The sequence below is a fragment of the Heptranchias perlo genome, chromosome 20, assembly GCF_035084215.1.
Source record: "Heptranchias perlo isolate sHepPer1 chromosome 20, sHepPer1.hap1, whole genome shotgun sequence".
NCBI lineage: Eukaryota > Metazoa > Chordata > Chondrichthyes > Hexanchiformes > Hexanchidae > Heptranchias > Heptranchias perlo.
In genome coordinates this window covers 53,174,605-53,191,842 of record NC_090344.1, presented here as the reverse complement: position 1 = coordinate 53,191,842, position 17,238 = coordinate 53,174,605, and the positions used below count along the sequence as shown (strand labels likewise).

Here is a 17,238-nt window from a genome sequence, read left to right as displayed (position 1 = left end):
CTTTGCCCCTTTTATTTCCTTTTTCCACTTCTCCTCTGTACTTTCTATATTCAGCCTGGTTCTCACTTGTGTTATCAACCTGACATCTGTCATATGCCCCCTTTTTCTGCTTCATCTTACTCTATCTCTTTTGTCATCCAGGGACCTCTGGCTTTGGTTGCCCTACCTTTCCCCCTTGTGGGGATGTACCTGGACTGTACCCGAACCATCTCCTCTTCAAAGGCTGCCCATTGTTCGATTACAGTTTTGCCTGCCAATCTTCGATTCCAATTTACCCAGGCCAGATCAGTTTTCAACCCACTGAAATTGGCCCTCCTCCAATTTACTCTAGACTGCTCCTTGTCTTTTCCATAACTAATCTAAACTTTATGATACTATGATCACCGTTCCCCCATTGTCACTTGCTCCACCTCATTCCCCAGAACCAGATCCAGCAATGCCTCCTTCCTCGTTGGGCCGGAAACATACTAATCAAGGAGGTTCTCGTGAACACACTTCAGAAATTCCTCCCCCTCTTTGCCCTTTACACTATTACTATCCCAGTCTATATTAGGATAGGTGAAGTCCCCCATTATCACTACTCTTATAGTTCTTGCACCTCTCAGTAATTTCCCTGCAAATTTGCTCCTCCATATCCTTCCTAATGGAACTTTCTGAACTCTTATCACCATAAGCCACTGGGAGAGCCAGAAAAACACTAGTACTTCCCTTTAACTGAAAGTTACAAAATTTAATTCATAGAAACAGGAGACCATTCAGCCCCTCGAGCCTGTTCTGCCATTCAATTAAATCATGGAACCACAAATCCATATACCCACCTTTGCTCCATATCCCTTGATACCCCTATCCAACAAAAGTCTATCAACCTCAGTCTTGAAGATTTCAATTGACCAAGCATCCAGCCTTTTGGGAGAGATAGTTCCAGCTAATAATATATTGTTCGCTGTAATCACAGAGCTCAATAATTGCAACGGTATTGGACCTACCGGCCAATGCAACATGAGATAAAGACCACAGCAATGTGGAAGCTCAATGTACATAGAACCACCTGACAGGCGGAAGGTAATTTCAGAACCATCCCAGCAATGTGTTGCAAGAAATAGACGATACATCGCACAGAACAAACACACTAGAGGTTATTCCAGTCGTTACAGTGCAGTCTCTCCTTTACCCAGCTAATAAAGGATAGTAACGCAGACAGTGTCCATAGTTAACAGACTCATTGACCAGGCAATGTACTATACAGGTACAACCTAGCGGCAGGGCAGGACCCAGTACCTATTTCAGAAGCACATAAATTGCTATTTGTTTTTCCTCTTTTCTGACTGTTTTTCTGCACTCGTGATGGTGCTGACTTCTTGCTGGAGCAAAGCCCAACCGGCACTTGTCATCCTCTAGTGCCCATAGTTCACTTTAGACTATCCGCAGCCAATTCAGCCACATTACAGAGTAGCCCAATCCTGTCTTTATCTGACATGTACACACTGACTTGCAAAAAGAGATCATTGGAGCAGGACAGGAACCCAGGCGGTATTTCTTCTTCCTAACCCAGGGACGCCGCGGCCAGTCATAGCACCCTGTCCGATATCAGCTAGCTCAGGTTAAATGTGGGGCTTCTTGATCTGTGTGGCTCAACTACTCACTGAATAAACTCACTGAACCATCAGGGGAACATGTGATTTCTTCACTGATTGCTTGCTAGTACCTGCTACCCAATTAATTCAATTAATGCAATATGGTGGGGGAGCTAATACTTGCACAGGCACAACAATGGGCCAAATGGCTTCCTTCTGTATTGAAATTGTATGACTCTGAATTTCAATCCAATCAATCACAGTTTCCCTTTTCTGTATAATTGCTCTCAATATTTCGAGAGCCGAATGTCTGTGTGTTGGATTTCCTAGCACTCTCACCAGTAAGTCAGAGGTTGTGGGCTCAAGCCCCCCCCCCCCGCAACCTCCAGGCCTTGCCCAACATTCCTCCATCAATCACCACCACCAAAAAACCAGACTAGCAGCTCATTCTTATTTGCTCTTTGTAAAACCTTCCTGTGCACAAATTGGCAGCCATGCTTACCCAAATAACTACATTCAAAAAGTAATTCAATACATATGAAGTCCTTGAGGACAACCTGGGAGACACAGGTGCTTTTAAAATATATGCTGGCTTCTTTCTATTGCTCCTACAGTACTCACTCTTTTGCAAAAGCGAACTCTTGCTGAGACAAATAGGAAGGGTCTGCCTCAAGACGGGACTTCTCTTTCTCCAAGATGTGAGGGAAAAACTTCTCTATCTATAAATTGGGAAGAAAAAAAAGCATGAGGTATTTGCTCCAAGCATTCTAAGAATAAAATTAATTTTTCAGGCCAATCATGAAGATGAGAACGTTAGCACAATCGATCTATTTACCATTCAAGGAATATAGAGATGTTTGATTGTAGAATAAAAATACACTATTCATTGGTATGTGGTGACCATATGACTGGATATTATAAAGTTAGTGTGACCAATCAGATTTGGGGAATTAATTCCACAAACCAAAAGGGCAGCCATATTTTCTTTCTTCCTGCATGTTCCCACTCTGCTCCTGTTCTCAGCGTAAAAACATTTCATGTTGAGGAACCTGAGGCATGAATTCTGTACCTTTTGTAACCGTGATCTCAAGTAGCTGCTGAGGATGTAGCGGATCCTCTCAATCTCCATTCGGTGAATGGTGACTTTCAGGTCTCCTTTCTTAGCTCGCTGCAGATTCTGTTCCTGTGAATCGCATTGAAATACAAACACAGAAAAGGTCAATGTGACATGAGCCTCCCAATCCCTTATATTTTAATTTATATAAATATCAGTTAATCTCATTTTTTTTGATGTGTTGGCCTGGACACTGAGATCCAAGCAACAGCAATGAGATAAATGACCAGTTAATCTGTTTTTGGTGGTGTTGGTTGAGGGAGGAAGGTTGGCCAGGACACCAGAAGAACTCCCTGCACTTCTTCAACTAGAATTTAAGGATGGCAAGGCACTATTTGGACAGGTAGACAGGGCCAGAGTTCAAACAAAGGGTAGTAATTCCAACAGTACTCCCGCAGTGCTGCACTGGAGAGTTATGCAGAGCATGAGCTTGAACCCACAACCTCCTGACTCAGAGTGCATGCTAAGTGAGACAAATTGTCCCATCATCCCATTAAAGTGAGAGAAAGAATCTCAAATGGTAGCAAAAACAGTGGAGAATAGACAATGGGTTGCTGCCTTGATTCTTCAGATCTCAGGCATGCCACAAGTGAGAACATTATTTACAGCAAGCTTGGTCTGCTGTTGCTATCTTCCTAGTGGCTGTATACAGGGCAGCATTGATGAAGAAATGGCAACTTGAAGTGGAGAAAAATTGGTGCACTGGTAATATTTTGCTCCTGCATAACTTAAAAAAACCCAGGATTTTGTATAAAAATACATCACTCCCCCAGTTGGTGAATAATACACTGCCTGCTGTACTCAGTCACACAGACCAGAAAGTCCCAGGTTTGATCCCCAGTCTGTGCATAGTTCACTGATCACAGTCAGGGTTAGTAACAGAGGGCTACAATTAACCTCAGCACCCATGGGCTTGGAGGAGGAATAATGCGCAATGTGTGTTATACTGGCAGCCGGTCCTGGTTGTGCTCCAAATGTCTTGTGTACATTTGAGTGTGTGTATTGTTATAGCCATATAATGTTATAATTCATCTAATGTTATGCAAATTTGCGGCAGTATTTACAGTAGATCCCAAGAAAACTAATATTGAATCGGGGACAGGGACTCGATAAAATTAACATAAGTAAAACAACAGTAATGAAGAAAATAACAGCACCAAAGAGTGACAAATCCCCAGGACCAGATGGTTTCCATCCCAGGGTTTTAAAGGAAGTAGGTGAGCACATTGCGGATGCCCTAACTATAATCTTTCAAAGTTCTCTAGATTCAGGAACCGTCCCTCTGGATTGGAAAATTGCACACGTTACTCCGCTTTTTAAGAAAGGAGAGAGAGGGAAACCGAGGAATTATAGACCAGTTAGCCTAACATCTGTTGTGGGGAAAATGCTGAAGTCTATAATTAAGGATAGGGTGACTGAACACCTCGAGAATTTTCAGTTAATCAGAGAGAGCCAGCATGGATTTGTGAAAGGTAGGTCGTGCCTGACAAACCTGATTGAATTTTTTGAGGTGACTAAAGTAGTGGACAGGGGAATGTCAATGGATGTTATTTATATGGACTTCCAGAAGGCATTTGATAAGGTCCCACATAAGAGACCGTTAGCTAAGATAGAAGCCCATGGAATCGAGGGAAAAGTACAGACTTGGTTAGGAAGTTGGCTGAGCGAAAGAAAGTAGGGATAAGGGGTAGGTACTCACATTGGCAGGATGTGACTAGTGGAGTCCCGCAGGGATCTGTCTTGGGGCCTCAATTATTCACAATATTTATTAACGACTTAGATGAAGGCATATAAAGTCTCATATCTAAGTTTGCCGATGACACAAAGATTGGTGGCATTGCAAGCAGTGTAGATGAAAACATAAAATTACAAAGCGATATTGATAGATTAGGTGAATGGGCAAAACTGTGGCAAATGGAATTCAATGCAGACAAATGTGAGGTCATCCACTTTGGATCAAAAAAGGATAGATCAGGGTGCTTTTTAAATGGTAAAAAGTTAAAAACAGTGGATTTTAGGGGTTCAGGTACATAGATCATTGAAGTGTTATGAACAGGTGCAGAAAATAATCAAGAAGGCGAATGGAATGCTGGCCTTTATATCTAGAGGACTGGAGTACAAGGGGGCAGAAGTTATGCTGCAGCTATACAAAACCCTGGTTAGACCGCACCTGGAGTACTGCGAGCAGTTCTGGGCACCGCATCTTCGGAAGGACATATTGGCCTTGGAGGGAGTGCAGTGTAGGTTTACTAGAATGATACCCGGACTTCAAGGTTAAGTTACAAGGAGAGATTACACAAATTGGGGTTGTATTCTCTAGAGTTTCGAAGGTTAAGGGGTGATCTGATCGAAGTTTATAAGATATTAAGGGGAACAGATAGGGTGGATAGAGAGAAACTATTTCTGCTGGTTGGGGATTCTAGGAGTAGGGGGCACAGTCTAAAAATTAGAGCCAGACCTTTCAGGAGTGAGATTAGAAAACATTTCTACACACAAAGGGTGGTAGAAGTTTGGAACTCTCTTCCGCAAACGGCAATTGATACCAGCTCAATTGCTAAATTTAAATCTGAGATAGATAGCTTTTTGGCAACTGAAGGTAATAAGGGATATGGGCCAAAGGCAGGTATATGGAGTTAGATCACAGATCAGCCATGATCTTATCAAATGGCAGAGCAGGCACGAGGGGCTGAATGGCCTACTCCTGTTCCTATGTTCGAACAATGTTCTGCCGTATTTCAAGCCTCCGAGGTTTTGACTGCGTGTGCAAATTTTTAACCACAGATTGACCTGATCAGTTTTTTGTTCCTAATTGCTCCATCTTCTCACAAGGACAGGGCTTCCTATGCGAGGCAGTTATTTAGGAGAGGCTGTTACAGTATTTTAGCTCCCACAGCGGCTCTTCCTTTTGCAAAAATGGAATCAAATTTTTGAAAAAGCGCACTGATCTGAATTTGAGCCACAAGTACAAAATGATCACCGCTCTGGACCAAGCAATCACAGACAGGTTACAGCACAGAAGGAGGCCATTCGGCCCATCAAGTCCATGGTGGGTCTAAGCACAAGCAATCCACCTAATCCCACTCCCCTGCCCATTTTTTCATTTTAAGTACTTATCCAGTTCCCTTTCGAAGGCCATGATTGAATCTGCCTCCACCACCATCTCAGGCAGTCCATTCCAGATCATAAACACTCGCTACGTAAAAAAAGTCTTTCCTCATGTCACCTTTGGTTCTTTGGCCAATCACCTTAAATCTATGCCCTCTGGTCCTTGACTCTTCCGCCAATGGGAACAGTTTCTCTCTATCTACTCTGTCTAGAGCCTTTATGATTTTGAATACCTCTATCAAATCTCCTCGCAACCTTCTCTGTTCCAAGGAGAACAATCCCAGCTTCTCCAGTCTATCCACGTAATTTAAGTCCCTCATCCCTGGAATCATCCTCTGCACCCTCTCTAAGGCCTTCACATCCTTCCTAAAGTCCAGGACTGGACACAATACTCCCATTGTGGTCGAACCAGCGTTTTGTAAAGGTTCATCATGACATACTTGCTTTTGTACTTTATGCCTCTATTTATAAAGCCCAGGACCCCGTATGCTTTTTTAACTGCTTTCTCAACCTGCCCTGCCACCTTCAACGATTTGTGCACATATACCCCCAGATCCCTCTGTTCCTCTACCCTTTTTAGAATTGTGCCCTCTAGTTTATAATGCCTCTCCTCATTTTTCCTACCGAAATGCAACACCTCCCATTTTTCCATGTTAAACTTCATCTGCCACGTGTCCACCCATGCCACCAGCATGTCTGTATCACAAGAATATGGTGTCACACAGGCAGCCAGCTGCAAAATTAACAAAGAACAACCGGATTCTGTCTTGAAATAGCTCAACAGAGATTTCAGAAGTGACATGAAACAGATTCACACTTCTAAACTCAATGGCACAGAAGCAGATGACAGTAGAGGCAGCGTATAATAAAAGTCTTCCCGCAACTTCAGAACAAGTTTTATTGGAAAAGCCTTGTGTCATGTTGTGTTAAGCCTTAAAAAGTACTTCGATGTGCACTTGAAGTGCCGTATCCTACAGGGCTACGGACCAAGTGCTGGAAAGTGGGATTAAGCTGGATAGCTTCTTCTCAGCTGGCACGGACACAATGAGCCGAACGGCCTCCTTCTGTGCAGTAATTTCCACGATTCTAAGAAAAGCCATTAAAATCACTGAAGAAATCGGGGGCAGCAATCTCTCAAGTCAATTTGAGATGGATCAAGAGATGGAAAACAAGTTGATGCTAACTCAAATGATGGTCAGAGAAGCCAATGAAGTGACCCCTGAATTGACAAATGAATGGCTTTCATCAGCTCTGCCTGCATTACTTCAAGAGTTGGCCTTGTGTTGTGTTCAACCTCAATGAAGCAAACTTGTGTGGAAGCTTCTGCCAGGGGGACTCACCTTTCCCGTCGTGGGAAACAGCAAAGAGAGTGCGACTCTAATTCTAGGTTCCATTGTGGACCAATAAAAGAAGCTTCCTCTTCTGTTCATTGGCAAAAATGAGCGGCCAATATGTTTCAAAAATGTTCGACACTTCCCTGGAGGCATCGTTTACTATTTCAAACGGCTAGCTTGAATGACTCCTACCATTTTTCAGGAGTACACTTGATTTCCCTTATTAATTCCCTTATCTAAAAAAATCCCTTATTACAGTTTAATTAAGGTAAATTAGTAGATTTTGTAACATCTTTTTCTTATCCCTGAAATTGTAAATGCCTTTGAAACAGTCTGGAAGTGTTTATAAGTTGCCTTACTGTTGTAGCACATATGTTATAATTTTGTTCGTCCAACAGAGTACAACATTAGGCGGACTCGACTGGAAGTCAGCCAGGATTCCTCTTCCTGGTTACTTTGCAGTGATCAGTGCCGGAATACAAATGTCAGTTAAGACAGAAACAGGAGCAGGCTCAGCTGTGATGTTCCCTCCCATGGTTCAAAGGCCTGCCTACATTCACTATCAGCTGACACAGGAAGAATAGCCAGTAGACGAAGTACCAGAGTGACCCTTACTCATTGACCCTTTGGGAGAGAAGAGTAGAAAACTAGAGAGAACACAATAGCATAAATTTCAATGGGATGAGAACAGATCTGGCCCAGGTAAATTGGAAACAAAGTTTGGCAGGCAAAACTGTGATTGAACAGTGGGCAGCCTTTAAAGAGATGGTTCGGGTACAATCTAGGCACATTCCCACGAGGGAGAAAGATAGGGCAACTAAAGCTTCCTGAATGATGAAAGAGATAGTGAGTAAGATCAAACGGAAAAAAGGGACGCATGACAGATGACAGGTTGATAATACAAGTGAGAAGCAGGCAGAATATAGAAAGTTCAGAGGGGAAGTGAAAAAGGAAATAAGAGGAGCAAAGAGTATGAGAATAGACTGGCAGCCAACATAAAAGGGAATCCAAAAGTCTTCTACAGGCATGTAAACGGATGGTGAGAGGAGGGGTAGGGCCAATTAGGAACCATAAAGGAGATCTACTCATGGAGGCAGAGGGAATGGCCGAGGTACTAAATGAGTACTTTGCATCTGTCTTTACCAACAAAGAAGATGCTGCCAGAGTCTCAGTAAAGGGAATTAGGGGTTATGGAGAGCGGGCAGGAAATTGGACATGAATTTAGATTTGAGGTTAGGATCAGATCAGCCATGATCGTATTGAATGGCGGAGCAGGCTCGAGGGGCCGATTGGCCTACTCCTGCTCCTATTTCTTATGTTCTTATAGTTGAAATACTGGTTGGGATAAAAATTGAAAAAGAGGAGGTAATAGAAAGGCTAGCTGTACTTAAAGTAGATACGTCACCAGTCCGGATGGGATGCATCCTAGGTTGCGGAGGGAAGTAAGGGTGGAAATTGCGGAGGGACTGGCCATAATCTTCCAAACATCCATAGATACAGGAGTGGTGCCAGAGGACTAGAGAATTGCAAATGTTACACCCTTGTTCAAAAAAGGGTGTAAGGATAAACCCAGCAACTATAGGCCAGTCAGTTTAACCTCAGACCATAAGAGACAGGAGCAGGAGTAGGCCATTCGGCCCCTCGAGCCTGCTCCTCCATTTAACGAGATCATGGCTGATCCGATTTTTTATCTCAACACCACTTTCCCCATATCCTTTGACTCCCTTGCTGATCAAAAATTTGTCCAACTCAGCCTTGAATGTATTCAATGACTCAGCCTCCACAGCTTTTTGGGGTAAAGAATTCCAAAGATTCACAACCCTCTGGGAGAACAAATTCCTCCTCATTTCCGTCTTAAACGGGCGACCCCTTATTCTGAGACTATGCCCCCGAGTTTGAGATTCCTCTATGAGGGGTAACATCCTCTCAGCAGCTACCCTATCAAGTCCCCTCAGAATCTTGTATGTTTCAATAAGATCTCCTCTCATTCTTCTGAACTCCAATGAGTATAGACCTAACCTGTTCAATCTTTCCTCATAAGACAACCCTTTCATACCCGGAATCAACCCAGTGAACCTTCTGTGAACTGCCTCCAATGCAAGTATGTCCTTCCTTAAATAAGGACAGCAGAACTGTACTCAGTACTCCAGGTGTGGTCTCACCAGCACCCTGTACAATTGTAGCATAACTTCCCTGCTTTTATACTCCATCCCCCTAGAAATAAAGGCCAATATTACATTTGCCTTCCGGATTACCTGCTGCACCTGTATGTTGACTTTTTGGATTTCATGTACAATCTGTAACCTCATGGCCTGGCATATTCCTCACTCTACCATTACCAACAAGCCAGGAGATCAACCCTGGTTCAATGAGGAGTGTAGAAGAGCATGCCAGGAGCAGCACCAGGCGTACCTAAAGGTGAGGTGCCAATCTGGTGAAGCTACAACTCAGGACTACATGCATGCTAAACAGCGGAAGCAACATGCTATAGACAGAGCTAAGCAATTCCACAACCAACGGATCAGATCAAAGCTCTGCAGTCCTGCCACATCCAGTCGTGAATGGTGGTGGGCAATTAAACAACTAACGGGAGGAGGAGGCTCTGTGAACATCCCCAACCTCAATGATGGCGGAGTCCAGCACGTGAGTGCAAAAGACAAGGCTGAAGTGTTTGCAACCATCTTCAGCCAGAAGTGCCGAGTGGATGATCCATCTCAGCCTCCTCCCGATATCCCCACCATCACAGAAGCCAGTATTCAGCCAATTCGATTCACTCCACATGATATCAAGAAACAGCTGAGTGCACTGGATACAGTAAAGGCTATGGGCCCCAACAACATCCCAGCTGTAGTGCTGAAGACTTGTGCTCCAGAACTAGCTGCGCCTCTAGCCAAGCTGTTCCAGTACAGCTTCAACACTGGCATCTACCCGACAATGTGGAAAATTGCCCAGGTATGTCCTGTCCACAAAAAGCAGGACAAATCCAATCCGGCCAATTACCGCCCCATCAGTCAACTCACAATCATCAGCAAAGTGATGGAAGGTGTCGTCAACAGTGCTATCAAGCGGCACTTACTCACCAATAACCTGCTCACCGATGCTCAGTTTGGGTTCCGCCAGGATCACTCAGCTCCAGACTTCATTACAGCCTTGGTCCAAACATGGACAAAAGAGCTGAATTCCAGAGGTGAGGTGAGAGTGACTGCCCTTGACATGAAGGCAGCATTTGACCGAGTATGGCACCAAGGAGCCCTCGTAAAATTGAAGTCAATGGGAATCAGGGGGAAAACTCTCCAGTGGCTGGAGTCATACCTAGCACAAAGGAAGATGGTAGTGGTTGTTGGAGGCCAATCATCTCAGCCCCAGACGTTGCTGCAGGAGTTCCTCAAGGCAGTGTCCTAGGCCCAACCATCTTCAGCTGCTTCATCAATGACCTTCCCTCCATCATAAGGTCAGAAATGGGGATATTCGCTGATGATTGCACAGTGTTCAGTTCCATTCGCAACCCCTCAAATAATGAAGCAGTCCGAGCCCGCATGCAGCAAGACCTGGACAACATCCAGGCTTGGGCTCATAAGTGGCAAGTGACATTCGCGCCAGATAAGTGCCAGGCAATGACCATCTCCAACAAGAGAGAGTCTAACCACCTCCCCTTGACATTCAACGGCACTACTATCGCCGAATCCCCCACCATCAACATCCTGGGGGTCACCATTGACCAGAAACTTAACTGGACCAGCCATATAAATACTGTGGCTACAAGAGCAGGTCAGGGGCTGGGTATTCTGCGGCAAGTGACTCACCTCCTGACTCCCCAAAGCCTTTCCATCATCTACAAGGCACAAGTCAAGAGTGTGATGGAATACTCTCCACTTGCTTGGATGAGTGCAGCTCCAACAACACTCAAGAAGCTTGACACCATCCAAGATAAAGCAGCCCGCTTGATTGGCACCCCATCCACCACCCTAAACGTTCACTCCCTTCACCACCGGCGCACTGTGGTTGCAGTGTGCACCATCCACAGGATGCACTGCAGCAACTCACCAAGGCTTCTTCCACAGCACCTCCCAAACCCGCGACCTCTACCACCTAGAAGGACAAGAGCAGCAGGCACATGGGAACAACACCACCTGCACGTTCCCCTCCAAGTCACACACCAACCCGACTTGGAAATATATCACCGTTCCTTCATCGTCGCTGGGTCAAAATCCTGGAACTCCCTTCCTAACAGCACTGTGGGAGAACCGTCACTACACGGACTGCAACGGTTCAAGAAGGCGGCTCACCACCACCTTCTCAAGACCAATTAGGGATGGGCAATAAATGCCAGCCTCGCCAGCGACGCCCACATCCCATGAGCGAATATAAAAAAGGACCCCCAGATCCCTCTGTACCACAGCATTTTGTAGTATTTCTCCATTCAAATAATATTTTGCTTTTTTATTGTTCCTCCCAAAGTGGATGACTTCACATTTTCCCACATTATATTCCATCTGTCAAATTTTTGCCCATTCGCTTAACCTGTCAATATCCCTTTGCAGACATTTTGTGTCCTCATCGCAACTTACTTTTCCACCTATCTTTATATCATCTGCAAATTTGGCCACAAGACACTCAATTCCTTCATCCAAGTCATTGATATATATTATAAATAGTTGAGGCCCCAGAACTGAGCCCTGCGGCACGCCACTAGTTACAGATTGCCATTTTGAAAATGACCCTTTTATCCTGACTCTTTGTTTTCTGTTAGTTAGCCAATCCTCTATCCATGCCAGTATATTACCCCCAACACCATGAGCTCTTATCTTGTGCAGTAATCTTTTATGTGGCACCTTATCGAATGCCTTTTGGAAATCCAAATATACTGCATCCATTGGTTCCCCTTTATCCACCCTGCCCGTTATTTCCTCAAAGAACTCTAACAAATGTCAGACATGATTTCCCCTTCATAAAACCATGTTGACTCTCCTTGCTTGTATTATGAGTATCCAAATGTCCTGCTACTACTTCCTTAATAATGGATTCTAGCATTTTCCCAATGACAGATGTTAGGCTAACTGGTCTGTCGTTACCTGCTTTCTGTCTCATTCCCTTCTTGAATAGGGGTGTTACGTTTGCAGTTTTCCAATCCGCTGGGACCTTCCAAGAATCTCGTGAATTCTGGAAGATTACAAGGTGGGGAAATTTTTAGGTACGATAATCCGTGACAGAATTAACAGTCACTTGGACGAGGGCTAATTGATTCAGGAAAGCCAGCACAGAGTTGTTAAAGGCAAATCGTGTTTAACTAATCCAATAGATTTTTTTGATGAAGTAACAGAGAGGGTAGATGAGGGCAATGTAGTTGATGTGGTGTACATGGACTTTCAAATGGCGTTTGATAAAATGCCGCATGGTAGGCTTATCATCAAGATTACGGCCCATGGAATAAAGGGGGCAGTAGCAACATGGATACAGAATTGGCTAAATAACTGGAAACAGAGAGTAGGGGTGAACGGTTGATTTTTGGACTGGAGGGAGGTGCACAGTAGTGTTCCCCAGGGGTCGGTGCTGCGACCACAGCTTGTCTTGATATATATTAATGACTTGGACTTGGGTGTACAGGGCACAATTTCCAAATTTGCAGATGACACAAAACTTGAAAGGGTAGTAAACAGTAAGGAGGATAGTGATAGACTTCAAGAAGATATAGACAGGCTGGTGGCATGGGCGGACACGTGGCAGATGAAATTTAATGCAGAAAAATGCAAAGTGATACATTTTGGTAGGAAGAACGAGGAGAGGCAATATAAACTAGAGGACACAACTCTAAAAGGGGTACAGAAACAGAGAGATCTGGGGGTATATGTGCACAAATCGTTGAAGGGGGCAGGGCAGGTTGAGAAAGCGGTTAAAAAAGCATACGGGATCCTGGGCTTTGTAAATAGAGGAATAGAGTACAAAACTATGGAACTTATGAAGAACCTTTATAAAACACTGGTTCGGCCACAACTGGAGTATTGTGTCCAGTTCCGGGCACCGCACTTCAGGAAAGATGTGAAGGCCTTAGAGAGGGTGCAGAAAAGATTTACTAGAATGATTCCAGGGATGAGGGGCTTTAATTACATGGATAGACTGGAGAAGCTGGGGTTGTTCTCCTTGGAACAGAGAAGGTTGTGAGGTGATTTGATAGAGGTATTTAAAATCATGAAGGCTCTAGACAGAGTAGATAGAGAGAAACTGTTCCCATTGGCGGAAGGGTCAAGGACCAGAGGACATAGATTTAAGGTGATTGGCAAAAGGAACAAAGGTGACATGAGGAAAAGCTTTTTTACTCAGAGAGTGGTTAGGATCTGGAATGCACTGCCCGAGGGGGTGATGAAGGCAGATTCAATCATGGCCTTCAAAAAGGAACTGGATAAGTACTTGAAAGGAAAAAATTTGCAGGGTTAAGGGGATAGGGTGGGGGAGTGGGACTGGTTGGATTGCTCTTGCATAGAGCTGACGCGGACTCGATGGGCCGAATGGCCTCCTTCTGTGCTGAAACCTTTCTATGGTTCTATGATTCTAAATAATTTACTAGATGTGTTGGTGACAAGTTGGCGAAACACAATATTGCACAAACCTTTAGAATTTTATTTATTGCCAGCAGGCCAATGGGGAAACCAGGGATCCTTTTTGTGGCTTTAATTACAATCTCAACTGTGCATTGAACATATGTCTCACTCCTGTACTGCCCCAAATAAATGAACATTTTGTTACCATGTGATCCAACTGTTCCATTACACATTCCACAATTTCAGATTTATTTTCCAGAAGGTCAGGAGAAAACTTCTCATTCAGCCAGGCCTGTGTGAAGATGAAAGACAGACATAACGGGTGGTAGCAATTAGGGTACCGGACGAGCAACCCAACGGACCCAGAGTTCAAACTGAATTTAATCAATAATTGTGATAAAATCTGGACATTTATATACTGGTACCAGGCAAAAGTGATCATGAAAGTTGCTGGATTGTCATGGAGCCAACTGGTGCATTAAAATCCTTCAGGGGAAGCACCCGTCACACCGACCTGGTCTGGTCTATATGTGACTCAGTCCCACACTACGTAGATGACTCTTGATGCCCTCTGATATGGCCCAATCGCTATTCAAGAAAGCTCACCACCACATTCTCAGAGCAACTAAGGATGGACAATAAAGGCTGCCTTGCCAGTATCCCAGTGTCACCCACATTGTAAAAATAAATTTTGAAGAAATCATTCAGCCAGCCCTGTGCTGGGATAAAGGACAGGTGAACGAAGACTGTACATTCTCTGGCACCATACAGGCAGAATGCAGGAGCAGAATCAAAATAGCACATCCAGTAACCAGCGAAAGTAATTCACTGAGTACCGTGCAGTGCATCATATAACATTCTCCAGCACAGTATGGGGGTCCGGGGGGGGGGGCGGTATTCTCCAGCACAGTATGGGGGTCCGGGGGGGGGCGGTATTCTCCAGCACAGTATGGGGGTCGGTGGGGGGGGGGTGGCAGTATTCTCCAGCACAGTATGGGGGTCCGGGGGGGGGGGCAGTATTCTCCAGCACAGTATGGGGGTCCGGGGGGGGGCGGTATTCTCCAGCACAGTATGGGGGTCCGGGGGGGGGGGGGGCGGTATTCTCCAGCACAGTATGGGGGTCCGGGGGGGGGGGGGGGCGGTATTCTCCAGCACAGTATGGGGGTCCGGGGGGGGGGGGGGGGGGGCGGTATTCTCCAGCACAGTATGGGGGTCCGGGGGGGGGGCGGTATTCTCCAGCACAGTATGGGGGTCCGGGGGGGGGGGGCGGTATTCTCCAGCACATTATGGGGGTCCGGGGGGGGGGGCGGTATTCTCCAGCACAGTATGGGGGTCCGGGGGGGGGGCGGTATTCTCCAGCACATTATGGGGGTCCGGGGGGGGGGGGGGGGGGGGCGGTATTCTCCAGCACAGTATGGGGGTCCGGGGGGGGGGGGCGGTATTCTCCAGCACAGTATGGGGGTCCGGGGGGGGGGGGCGGTATTCTCCAGCACAGTATGGGGGTCCGGGGGGGGGGGCGGTATTCTCCAGCACAGTATGGGGGTCCGGGGGGATATTGGTGGTCCCAGAGGTATTGGAGGGGGAGGGGGTCGCTGAGGGCATATTCTCTAGCACCGTATGGGGGGGTCTCAGGGGGATATTGGAGGTTCCGTGGGGGGAGGAAATGTTGGTGATCGGGGGCGGGGGATGGGAATAATGCGGGGGGTCCCCAAGATGGAAATAATGGGGGCTGGGGGAAGTGATCCAGGGGGAAGGGAATATTGAGGGGTCCCAGGCAGGAATATCAGGGGCCGTGGGGAGATATTAGGGGGGGTATGTTGGTGGGTCCAGGGGGAGAATATTGCGGGGGGGATGATGAGGGCTCCCGGGGAGATATTAGAGGGGATATAGTCAGGGGTCACGGGGGACTGATTTCTCACCTCCTCCAGTTTGTGGATGAGTTGTGCCGGAGTCATGATCTCCTCATTCTCTTCATTTGTCTCATCGAACAGATCGAGCTCCTCCTCGGCCATGACTGAGACCAGATCGATATCCCCCGGACCGGCAGCGGCCACTCTCCCGAATATACCGCCTACCCTTTCGCCCCCCGGCAGATGCGGGCACCAGACCAGAACCTTCCCGCCAAGGCCGCCGTCACAGTCCCTCGTGACGCCATCGCGCTACGCAGAGCAGCCGTGACGATTTGAAACGGGCGCCATATTTGTTAAAGGAAGAAGCAGATGCCGGCATGGTGAGTTGACGGACGTCGACATCAAGTTTTACCTGATCTTCCCCTCAAATTTTATAAAGAACTTGCATTTATATAGCGCGTTTCACGACTTCAGGATGTCCCAAAGCGCTTTACAACCAATTAAGTACTTTTTGAAGTGTAGTCACCGTTGCAATGTAGGAAATGCAGCAGCCAATTTGCGCACAGCAAGATCTCACAAACAACAATGTGATAATGATCAGATAATCTGTTTTATTAATGTTGGTTGAGGGATAAATATTGGCCAGGATACCGGGGAGAACGCCCCTGCTCTTCTTTGAAACAGTGCCCTCCTGAGAGGGCAGATGGTGCCTTGATTTAATGTCTTATCCAAAAGATGTCTCACTCCCTCAGTACTACACTGGGACTATCAACCTGCATTTTATGCTCAAATCTCTGGAGTGGGACTTTTTAAAAATTAATTCATGGGATGTGGGCATTGCTGGCAAGGCCAGCATTTATTGCCCATCCCTAATTGCCCTTGAAAAGGTGGTGGTGAACTGCCTTTTTGAAGAGCTGCATGCTGTGTAGTGAAAGTACTCCCATACTGTTGTTAGGTGGGGAGTTCCAGGATTTTGACCCAGTGACAATGAATGAACGACGATATATTTCCAAGTCAGAATGGTACTTGAATTGGAGGGGAACGTGCAGGTGGCGGTGTTTCCAAACGCTGATGCCCTTGTCCTAGGGTTGGAGGGTTGCCCTTGAACCCACATCCTTCTGACTCCGAGGTGAGAGTGCTACCAACTAAGCCGCAGCTGACACATGACTTTTATTAGGTCACCTTGAGTTTGTTCTTTTGTGATTTGTAACGTTTTTTCCCACAAAATGTTACGCCTGAATTGTGATCGTGAATTTGCAAACCTTTTTTGATAGAAAATTAAAATGTGTAAGGGAAACTAATCCTTCGGTTTCCTCGTCACGAACTGCCCCTGACCTGATTTAACTCTTATTCAAATTGCACTTGCAAGACAGGATTGAATTGACCAACTATGCTACTAATGTAGACCAAATAATCAAGATAGAGGGATGTAGCTTCATGACCAGATTGTGTCAGTCCTTTAATACAGTTTTACCTCTCAATCAACACCCTGGTTAGAATCTTTAAGCAGCTAATTTAAGGCTGAAGTTGGCAAAATTATAAATGGCTTAAAGCCTTAGAACAGCAGGTGGCAAGTAAAGACCTTTATACCAGACAGCGGAAGCTGTAACTTATTATCTGGTATTTGTTGTATCAAAGGTCTCAGATATCATGACTAAAAACATTTTAGTGATTCTTATGAATTTATAATTCATTGAACCCATCATATTTTCTGCAATTTCCCCA

At 45.6% G+C, this 17,238-nt stretch overlaps 1 protein-coding gene across 2 annotated transcripts in view; it reads right to left on the bottom strand.

The window, feature by feature from the left end:
- The window catches only part of gins4 (GINS complex subunit 4 (Sld5 homolog)), a 37,069-nt gene extending 21,265 nt beyond the window's left edge, over positions 1-15,804 (bottom strand). The window contains exons 1-4 of one of the 2 annotated variants that reach the window (XM_068001637.1): positions 15,583-15,804; positions 13,869-13,955; positions 2,644-2,757; positions 2,196-2,293 (exon numbers count right to left, since the gene is read on the bottom strand). In XM_068001637.1, coding sequence (XP_067857738.1) covers positions 2,196-2,293; positions 2,644-2,757; positions 13,869-13,955; positions 15,583-15,675 — 392 coding nt within the window. In that variant the 5' untranslated portion in view covers positions 15,676-15,804. The remainder of the gene's footprint in view (positions 1-2,195; positions 2,294-2,643; positions 2,758-13,868; positions 13,956-15,582) is intronic. The other variant, XM_068001636.1, reaches the window with a different exon arrangement.
- Between the last annotated feature and the right edge of the window lie 1,434 nt (positions 15,805-17,238).